The sequence below is a fragment of the Bidens hawaiensis genome, unplaced genomic scaffold (assembly GCF_021521415.1).
Source record: "Bidens hawaiensis isolate Kalapana, Puna unplaced genomic scaffold, B.hawaiensis_p1.1 tig00023236_1, whole genome shotgun sequence".
In the NCBI taxonomy this organism is placed as follows: domain Eukaryota; kingdom Viridiplantae; phylum Streptophyta; class Magnoliopsida; order Asterales; family Asteraceae; genus Bidens; species Bidens hawaiensis.
The window spans coordinates 236,291-247,796 of NW_027493648.1; the positions used below are offsets into that span (position 1 = coordinate 236,291).

The 11,506-nt window shown below is 36.1% G+C and overlaps 1 protein-coding gene and 1 pseudogene across 1 annotated transcript; one reads left to right on the forward strand and one right to left on the reverse strand.

Moving 5' to 3' along the window:
- Nucleotides 1-5,385: 5,385 nt before the first annotated feature.
- LOC143567209 (secreted RxLR effector protein 161 pseudogene) lies at nucleotides 5,386-6,105 on the reverse strand (annotated as a pseudogene).
- A 2,897-nt stretch (nucleotides 6,106-9,002) lies between these two features.
- Nucleotides 9,003-9,557, forward strand: LOC143567211 (receptor-like protein 18). The gene has a single exon (XM_077053676.1). It carries the CDS (start codon nucleotides 9,003-9,005, stop codon nucleotides 9,555-9,557), a length of 555 nt encoding a protein of 184 aa, XP_076909791.1.
- The last annotated feature ends 1,949 nt before the right edge of the window (nucleotides 9,558-11,506 follow it).

An 11,506-nucleotide genomic window follows, 5' to 3' on the forward strand; every position in this document is an offset into this window, starting at 1 on the left:
GTTCAGCCCAAAGTGATACCATTTTCCACTTCTTATTTTCATAAACGCCTTTGTTTTTCTCATCGGATTCATTTCTGTATTACCTCACCAATATATTTTTCACCTATGGCTGCCGGCCCTTAACCAAGTCGTTGATGGATCAAGTTACATCCAGGACAAAAGTATAGGTTAGTTGTATGTTAATTGTCTTTTGGAAATAGACAAATAAAGTTGGTAATATTTTGTTTAGTATAAATTTTGGGTCAACAATAGCCTTTGACTCGGTCACTTGGCATGTCTTGATATATTTGTTGGTTTCAACTATTGCTAATTGAGATAAAGTTTATTTATTGCTAAAAGGTGTGACTTGCATTACTAGTGAATAATATATGAAAATAGATATGTATCTTCTTATTGAATATTGCCAATCTATCCTCATAATTGACACCTTTATTTCTATGTCCTTATCTTTTCTCTTGAACTTGACTTGGCATTACATTTGTTTAATTTCTTCGATTTTGAGTTTTTAACAGTAATTCTTTAACATCTCGTGAAAGTTGAGTTGGAGACTTTGTTTCATCTGTTTACTTACTTGATTTTTATAGAGTTTCAATCTGATCGTTAAGGAACAATAAAAGTTAATTTTGAAACATAAATAATTGAGTTTATACTTAAACACTCGGTCATCATGTAAGCCCGTACGTAATCAATAAAATGAACAGATTAACTTCAATACAAATAAACATATATAAATGAAAATCACATGAACATACCTTAATAGTTTAGCATATACCGACATGGAGTTTAAATATATGGTTTGCACTCCGAAGGAAGGAGCACATGGATGAGACACGGTTTTGGCCACAATTTTGATGTTTTGTGGTTAATGTTGTGCAGGTTTTCTGACTTCGATTTTCAACTTACGGTCAATAAATCATAGTGACCATGACTTAATATGATGTTCGTCTTCAACTTTTATACCTCCGGATCAAAAATGTTCATGATCTTATACGAAGGTGTAGGTGACATTGGTTTGGCAATGTAGCAAGTAAATGGAAATCAGTTGGATAACGAAGGTTTTTGTTCTTTCTGAATTACATAATTAGTTAATATGGTATACTTAATTTATAAACAGTACATTAATAGCAAAATAAAGTATTATTGGTGTACGCCACCATTGGACGTCCCCAATGGCCGGTCTCAAAATATTAAAGTGATTAGTGTAGTCCATTGATACAGTCTATTTAATCCTAGCTCTTTCCCTGATTTTTCGGACATGAGTAACTGTTATTATTCCCTTCATCATCAATCATTTCATTTGTGTTTGTCAAATGAAAATTCTAATGCTATGCTATGCATGGATGATGAAAGACAAGTACTTCTTCAGTTCAAGCATGGACTCACAGATAGTGACGGTCGACTTGCATCTTGGGTCCAGGAGGAGAATAGCGATTGTTGCAAATGGGCTGGCATTGTTTGTGATAACATAACAGGTCATGTTCACAAGATTCATCTTCCAGGTAATTGCTTATTCTATAATGTTTGTGACAAGATATTAAGAGGAGATTTAAGCCCGTCTCTGTTGAATCTGAAACAACTAAAGCATTTAGACTTGAGCAACAATGATTTTGAAGGAAAGCAGACTCCTAGATTTATAGGTTCACTTAGAAGCCTGAGTTATCTTAACCTCTCATGTTCCGGATTTGGTGGAACAGTCCCTCCTCATCTGGGGAATCTGACGGAATTGCGCACCCTCAGTCTTGGAAGCTTTTATGATAGTTTTGAATCAACTAGCATTATGAGTATGCAATGGTTGTCTGGTCTTTGTTTCTTGCATCACCTAGATATGAGTGGCCTAGACCTTAGCAAAGCATTCGATTGGCTTCAGGCGATTAACACCCTTCCTTCTTTGGTTGAACTGCACTTATCTTATTGTCGACTCACGCATATACATCCACATGTTGCTAGTCTTAATCTCACAACCCTTTCCGTGCTTGATCTTTCCAGAAACTATTTGGTCAATAACAGCTTTGTGCCATTGTGGATTTTCAGTATAACTAGTCTAGTTTCATTAGATTTAAGTTGGTGTGATTTCCTCAGACTTATTCCTAGTAATAGTGAAGGCTTCCATAATATGACCTCTCTCGAGTTGCTTCATATGTCTGGGAACCATTTTTTGAATTCTTCATCTGTATTAAAAAGGGTTTTCTGTTAATAATCTCATCTCGTTAGATATTAGTTATTGTGGTGTTTCAGGTTTGGTTCTTGATTCCCTTCACAACTTGACCTCTCTTCTTACCGTTGATCTGTCACATAATCAACTTACAAAGACAATACCTAAATCATTGGGTAATCTTTGTAATTTGAGAGAGATTGATATGTCATTTAATAGTTTTGATAACACCAGTCTAAGATTTCTTCTTGAAAGTGTTTTCGGGTGCAAATCACCTAGCTTGGAATCAATAACCATCACCGACTCAGGGCTTACCGGTCATCTACCGGATCAAATTGGACAATTGATAAATCTCGCATACCTCCAACTTGAAAGTAACAGTATTGTTGGCACGATTCCAAATACTATAGGACGACTATCTTTTTTGAAGTATTTAGATCTTGCCAATAATCTTATTTCTGGTCAAATTCCATTATCAATCGGAGGATTATCGTTGTTGGAGGAGTTACATGTTTCAAATAACCAACTGAATGGCAGCCTTCCAGATAGTCTCGGTCTACTTTCAAATTTGACAGTTTTTGATTTTTCTTATAATTTTTTGACTGGTGTTGTGACAGATGCTCACTTCACGAACTTAAGTTGATTGAAATCACTATATGGATCAGGTAATGACTTGATCCTCAGACCACGCCTAATAAATTGGGATCCCCATTTCCGGCTGGAGATCCTCCATTTAAACTCTTGGGATATAGGTCCTCAGTTTCCACTGTGGTTGCTACAGCAGAGCGAGTTAATTGATTTGGAGATAAGCAACACAAAGATTTCCACAACCATGCCTCTCTCCTTTTGGAGATTATTCCCAAATTTGTTTGCTCTAGATATGTCGCATAACCAAATTCAAGGAAAGTTGCTTGCTATCCCTATAACACTCCTTTTTCTCAACTTGAGTTATAACAAGTTTAGAGGACAGTTACCTAAAATCTCAGATCGTTCATTGACAGATATCATCGATCTATCGTATAATTCCTTTGTGGGATTGTTACATCCTTTGATATGTCCTTATGGTGGAGAACATTTGTTGGTTCTTAATCTTGCACATAATCAATTATCAGGTGCCATTCCTAACCAATGTTGGGAGAAGTATCCCAGTTTGATATTTTTAAATTGGAGAACAACAATTTGTCAGGTGGTATTCCTAGAACTCTGGGATCTTTATCTTCATTGCAATTATTGAACATGGGTAACAACAATCTTTCTGGAAGATTACCAGCTTCATTAAAGAACTTGACAGAATTATGGGTCCTTCAACTTGCTAGAAATAATTTTGTTGGTAGAATTCCGACATGGCTTGGGACGGAGCTCTTAACATTGAGAATCCTCAACCTCCGTTCAAACAATTTTCAAGGAAATATAACTTCTGAGCTTTGTTATCTTACTCGTATTCAAATTTTGGACCTTGCTCATAATAATCTATCTGGAGATATACCAAGATGCTTTAACAATTTCACTATCCTCTCTAGGAAAGAAGCTGTTTATATTGATGGATTTAATTTCCCATATTTTGGTGGTATACAAACTCTTACCAGTGCTTCATTAGTGATAAAAGGACGAGAAGACATATATAGTAGTAACCTCAGGCTTGTGATGATTATCGACCTTTCGAGTAACAATTTTTTCGAGCGCATCCCAAGTGAGCTAACTACCCTCAAACAATTACAATCTCTGAACTTATCAAGAAATCAATTGACTGGGAATATCCCGAAGAACATTGGGGATATGAAATCACTTGTATCATTTGATGTGTCTCTTAATCTGTTTTCTGGCGAACTTCCCATGAGCTTGTCAAGCCTGAACTTTTTGAGCAGCTTCAATGTGTCCTACAATAGTTTTACAGGAAGAGTACCAACAAGCACACAACTGCAGACTTTCAACGAGTCCAGCTTCTTTGGCAACAAACTTTGTGGAGATCCACTGCCTAAAAGTTGTGCAGTTGCTGTACCAGATGCCCTTCGTGAAGAAGAAAAGGATGGATCACATAGTGCAGATTGGGGACTGATTATTAGCATGGTGTGTGGATTCATTGCTGGCTTTTGGGTTGTGGTGGTTCCTTTGATAGTTCGCACCAGGTGGAGAATTGCATATTTTGGTTTATTGGGAAAATTGAAGTATATGGTCTTTGATGTCATTCGTGAGTACTTGGGTAACATGTTTCATAAGTGATGATAAATGTTGTAATATGTTCAGTTTTATGTTGAAAATATTGCAACTGTATACGTAATAAAGTTACAGCCTTAGATTAGATCTTTCTAATAAAGTTACACGCATCCCCTCCTAGTCCCTCGTTTTGTTTTTATTTTTGTTCGTTTCATATTTTTTCCTCGGTTTATATTGATGTGCAACATTTTTTAATAACAATAGTAGTTCTAAGTTTCCGGTTTAATATTTTATTTTTTATTTTTATTTTTTTTTTGCATAGTTACTTATATATTTCGTTTCCAGTATTCTTACAATGATACTGTAAAACCAATCAAACTCTTATATATCAACACAAATTTGGGATCATATTTTAAATAATTGTTATACAAAAACTAAACATATATATTTTTAAATTGTTTGGTCAAATCATGTTATGAAACTGTTACCAAATTGTTAGCATGATGCTTTTAGAAAATGTGTATTTGACATTTTAAAAAGTGTCCCTGGAAAACAAATGTTTTTTCTTTTAGCAGAATCTATATTTGTGATAGATGTATTATGTATCAAACTAAAGAAAGATAATGAAGAATTAGAAAGATATGATGCATGGGTGTTTGTTTTAGTCAACATGTGCTCACTACACTACTATTAGTATATGGTCTATGGGATTGATCATTGATGTGGGTGTATGCTCAGTAAAAGACGTACGTGTGGAAAGAGTGAAGAAATGCATCGACTCTAATCTTTTAAAACACAGACAACAAGCTGTTGGAGTTAGATATCAAAAGCAACCAAGAAGATTTCACGAAAGTCTATGCATTCTCATTAATAAACAGCTCCTTATATAGGAGAACAAAACACAAACCTACTCCAACACAAATATTATCTTAACCTCCTATAAACAAGATAATGAAAAAAAAAACAAATTCAAAATAAACATAAAGACTAGACTCGATATCCTAACATGACTCAACAAAACATTAATATTAATAGATAAATATAAACTTTGAATTATCTCTTCAACACCCCCTCTTAATTCAAAGTTCCTTCACTCCCATTAGCTTTCTCAAATAAGTAAACTGTTCGGTTCCAAGCGCTTTAGCAAGTGCATCTGCTACTTGCTCTTCAGTGTAACACGACTTCACTATAATTTGATTAGTTTCAACCAAGCTTTTAATATAATGATATGTAATATCAATATGTTTGCTTCTTTTGTGTAGAGCTGCATTCTTTGTGAGGAATATTGCTGATTGATTATCACATAAAATGGTTGTTGGCTCTGTTTGTTTAATTCCCAGTTCATCTAGTAATTGCCTCAACCACACAGCTTGACATGCCGCAGCACCGGCTGCTACGTACTCTGCTTCTGTTGAGGATAATGCCACAACTTGTTGTTTTTTAGAACTCCATGAGATAGCTCCAGACCCACAAAAAAATATGTTTGCTGATACACTTTTTCTATCTTCCAACGAAGTAGCCCAATCACTATCTGTATAGCCTTTCAACTTGACTGTTTTGCCCTTTTCATACCATAACCCGTAACTAACGGTTCCAGCCACATACCTGAGTATACTTCTTGCCGCTCCTAGATGACAAGCTGTTGGTTTCTGCATATATCTTGAAATTAACCCTACAGCAAATGCAATTTCCGATCTTGTATGAGAAAGATACAACAGCCCACCGACTAGACTTCTGAACACACGAACGTCAGCAATTTCATCACTTTCATCAGCTTTGAACTTCTCTCCACAATTCATAGGAGTCAATAATAAATTGCAGTTCTTCATTCCAAACTTATTTAGCAAATCAGTAGCATATTTTCTTTGAGAAAAGAGAAAACCTTCTTTGCTTTGTGTTATTTCTAAACCAAGAAAATAAGAGAGTTTCCCAAATCGGGCATCTCAAATTCTTTCACCATCAGAGCTTTAAATTCTTGTAGAAGAACTGTGAATGAGCTTGTATATATTATGTCATCTACATATATACACACAACTATAAGGTCTTCACCCGTCCTCTTAACATACACAATTGGCTCACTTTTGGTTCTATGGTACTCATGCCCTTGTAGATATTTATCAATTCGTTCATACCAAGAACGTGGAGCCTGCTTCAGACCGTACAAGGCTTTGTGCAGCCTATAAACTTTGTCTTCTTGATCTTCGATTTCAAACCCCGGGGTTGGATCACATACACTTCTTCTTGAAGCGGTCCATTCAAGAATGCCGATTTTACGTCCAATTGATGCATACTCCACCCTTTTTGTGCTGCAAGAGATAGTATGACTCGAATAGTTTCAAAACGAGCTACAGGGGAAAATGTTTCTTCATAGTCTATCCCGTACTCTTGGGCATAACCTTTAACAACTAATCGTGCTTTGTGCTTTTGAATCTTACCATAGGCTCCTAGTTTTATCTTATAAACCCATTTAACCCAATTGCTCTTTTGCTATTTGGCAACTTTGTTAGGGACCAAGTTTTATGCTTTTCAAGTGCACTCAACTCAGTTTACATTGCACTTACCCACTCCTTATACTTAACTGCTTCATTATAGCTTGTAGGTTCTACCATGGTGAGAGCTAACTGGCACGTGTTCGTTTCCGTGTTCTCTTCATTACAAGTGCTACTTGTGGAACCCACTTCATAGTCTCTCAACCGGACTGAAACTTGTTTTCTTCAGCTACTTCTTCTTGGTTCTGAATTTCGGTTACTTCTTGGTTCGGAATGGCTTGGGGTGTTTGTTTCTTCACTTTCCTCCGTTTCACTTTCTGCTTCAATCAAGGGTTCCTTGTTTGCTTCATCTTTCTGAAATAAATCAGCAGGTAAGATGTGTTTATCTTCATTGGCAGCATGCCAATTAGCAGTTTCTTCGAAGACAACATCTCTACTTGTGATTATAGTTCTTTCAGCCGGGTTTTACAACCTATAAACTTTGGACGTATGAGCATATCCGACAAATATGCACTTTACTGATTTGGGATCAAGTTTCCTTCGATGTTGAGCTGGTGTTAATGCATAGGCAATGCATCCAAATACTTTCAAATGATGAACTAAAGGCCTTCTTTCATAGTACACTTCACAAGGTGTTTGCTCACTAACAACTTTTGTTGGTGATAAGTTTCTTAAATAAACAGCAGTAGCTACTGCCTCTGCCCAGAATTGCTTACTTAGACCCTTCCAATGTAACATACCCATCGCCATCTCATACACCGTACGATTCTTCTGCTCCGACACACCATTCTGTTCCGGTGTATACGGAGCGGTAAAATCATGACGTATGCCTTCAGTTCGGCAAAAATCTTTGAATTCCTTGGAGCGGAATTCTTCACCATTGTCGGATCGAATTCCCTTGATCCTTACACCAGTCTCAGTTTCAGTTTTGGCTTTTAATATTTTGAATTTGCCAAATATTTCAGATTTCTCATGAAGGAAGTATACCCAAGTCATCCTACTAAAATCGTCTGTGAAAAAACAAAATACTTACTTCCTCCAAGGGATTGCGTTGGCATCGGTCCAGCTACATCTGTGTGAATCAACTGTAGTTTGTGGGATGTTCTTGATGCTTCATGAGGAAACGAATTCCTGGTTTGCTTCCCAAAAACACATCCTTCACATGTGGTATTCCAACCTGTAATAATGGGTAAACCGTTTACAAGACTTTTGCTACTTAACGTTTTAAGGCTAACCTCGTTTAGATGCCCATATCGTAGATGCCATAACCATGACTCGTCTCGCATTGTTGAAAGAACCGTTGATGTTTGAGTTATGTCAAAGTGGAATGTGTTGTTGTTGGCCATCGGAATTTTGTATGTTACTTGACCACTACGTTTGTTTGTTATAGTACACTCCCCCTCGTCAAACAAAATCGAGTGTCCAGCTCTCATCAACTGCCCTACACTAAGTAGGTTGTAACTCAGATCTGGTGCGAACTGCACCTCTTCTATGGTTCTATGTTTACCCGTGTTCGTCTGTATTTTGACCACACCTTTGCCTTCAACTTGAATTCCGTTTCCGTTTCCCATTCTAACTATTAGCTTCTTCATGTCATCTAGGCTTTTGAACAACCCTTTTTGTCTCGTCATATGGTTAGAACACCCACTATCCAAGAACCACACCTAGCTTGCAGTTATTATTCATCCCGTTGTCGGGACTTTCTAGTCATCTACCAGATCAACTAGGACAGCTGATAAATCTGCAAGATCTTGTACTTGAGGGCAATAGTATTGTTGGCGAAATTCCAAATTCCATAGGAAGACTATCTTTACTGAAGTACTTAGATCTTGGTTGGAATCGTATTTCTGGTCAAATCCCATTCTCAGTGGGAGGGTTATCGTCGCTGAAGGGGTCACGTCTTTCATATAACCAACTAAATGGCAGCCTTCCTGATAGTCTGGGGCTTCTTTCAAATTTGATATCTTTAGACATTTCCAATAATTTGTTGACGGGTGTCGTGACAAATGCTCCCTTCTACAATCTAAACAAATTGAAATACCTAGACGGAAGAGGCAATAACTTGATTCTCAGACCGCGGCTAGCAAACTGGCATCCCCATTTCCTGCTAGAGAAACTATATCTAAATTCTTGGGATATAGGGCCTCAGTTTCCATTGTGGCTACTACTACAGAGCGATTTAAAAGAGTTAAGAGATGAGTAACACAATGATATCATCAACCTTACCTCTTTCATTTTGCAGATCATTCCCCAATCTAGATTATCTAGATATGTCACAAAATCATATTCAAGGAAGATTGCTTGGCATCCCTAGTACACTGTCTGTACTCGACTTGAGTCATAACAAGTTTATTGGACAGTTACCAGAACTCTCAAATAGTTCATTGTTAAATGTATTGGATATATCATATAATTCATTTGAGGGAGTGCTACATCATTTTATATGTTCTTATGATGGAAAAGAGCTTGAGGTTCTTATTCTTGCAGATAATCATCTGTCAGGTGCAATTCCTAATCAGTGCTGGGAGAAGTACCAGAATTTGGCATTCTTAAGCTTTGATAACAACAATCTTTCAGGTGGGATTCCAAGAACCCTTGGATATTTATCTTCATTGCAATCATTGAACATGTGCAACAACAAGCTTTCTGGAAGATTACCAATTTTTTTAAAGAAATTGAAGTATTTAGAGATTCTTCAACTTGCTGGAAACAAATTTGTTGGCAGAATTCCAACATGGCTTGGTAAAATGTTTCATATGTAATGTGTGAAGTTGTAATAAGTTCGGTTATACTTTGAAAAGATAGCAATTGTACTCATAATAAAGTTACGAATTTTGTTTATGATATTTTGTATACTCAAGTCTCAACTTACTTTGATGAAACAATCTCCTATACCACTTATAGCTGAATAGCTCATCTTGTTATATTTTGCCATTCAACTACTAATGTTTTAAGAATAAAAAGGAGGTTGTCAATTTGTCATTAAAGTAATGGCGTTTACATTGTTGATAATATAAAACCAATCAAACTTATATATATTAACACCTGTCTCTAATCATGTTTTAAAATTTTGTTATACAAAAATTAAACATGTTTTAAATTGTTTGACAACACATAGCACGATTTTGTTATGTAATTGTAAGCTTATTGTTTTCTAAAATATGTACCGAACATTATATAAAATTGTGCCGTGAAAAAAAAAATAGTTTTGTAATTTAAGAAGCAAATATTTTAGACATAGAATGTGTTTAATTTTTTGTTTTTATAAAAGTGTAGCCATAATAAAATGTTATCATTATTTACAACGTTTTTACATAATGAAGAATATTAAGAAAAAGAAGTTTAGAAAAAAGAGGGACGGAGGTAGTGGTGTGTATGGTTAGATTTTACATACTTGATTCTGTAATTAAATATATATACGTACAAACTTTATAAATGAAATCCGGAACGAAAGTAAGTATGTATTAATTTGTAGGCAATGGTTATTCATATACTCTTTTTGATTATTCACACACCCTTTTAACACACATTTAAATCCTATATACACCCTATAAAGGGTGTATGAATAACACATCCCTTAATGTATGATTTACATGATTTTTTGTAGGGGTCGTACGTGGGCCAATAGGGAGTATAGTTTGGGTGTGCACTGTAGATTGCCCTTGCCCTTTTGTTAGGCCCTTCTCGAGGGGCACATCAAACCGGTTTATAAATAGATACCGAAACCGATCCCAATTCTATATGATATATGATCTGACATCTTCATCAAAAACAAAACGGATAAATACCGTTTTTAAACTGATCCCTTCTTTTCCCTTAAAAAACATGTTCCGTAAAAAAACAATTCACAAACCGAACCAATTTGAAGCAAAACCGACTTTGACTTTCTTTAACATAAACCAAACCGGTTTTAAAAGATCCAATTCGACTCAAAACCCGGTTTGTGCACCTCTAAAACCTTAATCAATCAAACGGGAACACACAAAAACATAAACTTCAAAATCAAGTCCCGGATCAATAATCAAACACCAACTAATCGAATAACCTTCATTTATATTAATCAGAAAATCTAACTCAAAAAAGTGATTACAACTCTATCAAATCCTAACTCGGTTTGACTTTTGATGAACCCTAACTCGGTTACATCTAGACGAACCCTAACTCGGTTACATCTCGTGTGTGCCTCTTAGATAAACCCTAACTCGGTTGCATCTCACACCACACTCTATAATGTCTAACCATGACTTGGTTTATATAGACTAACATAACTTGTTAGACAAGACATTACCTATTATAATTACAATACAATTATGAAACATAACCACTATGACCGACTTGTCAATATTGGTCCCTCAAGTTCACCGACCTGTGACTTGATGTCTGAAATTACTTCCAACAATCATCCGTAATTTCTGACTCAAAATAGGTGGCTCTTCACCTCTGAGCATGTCTCTTTTGTCCTGTTTGATTTGACCCATGAACTTGACATTCTCGGTTTTCACAACCATCTTAGCCTTGTTCTCCCCGGAATTTTTCTTGATCTATAGATGTGTTCTTCGGTTCTCCCGAACTCGACTACCTTTTTTACCTTGTCCCCGACCATTCACTTGGTCGTATGAAAACGCATAACCACTCCTTTGGTTGCAATCTCGGTCATCTAATCGAGCGAACAACAATCTTACTTGATCTTCTTTAGTTCCCGAATCAAAAC

Excerpts from the sequence above, each read along its gene's own strand:
- LOC143567211 (XM_077053676.1), top strand. The coding sequence starts at position 9,003 with ATGATATCATCAACCTTACCTCTTTCATTTTGCAGATCATTCCCCAAT.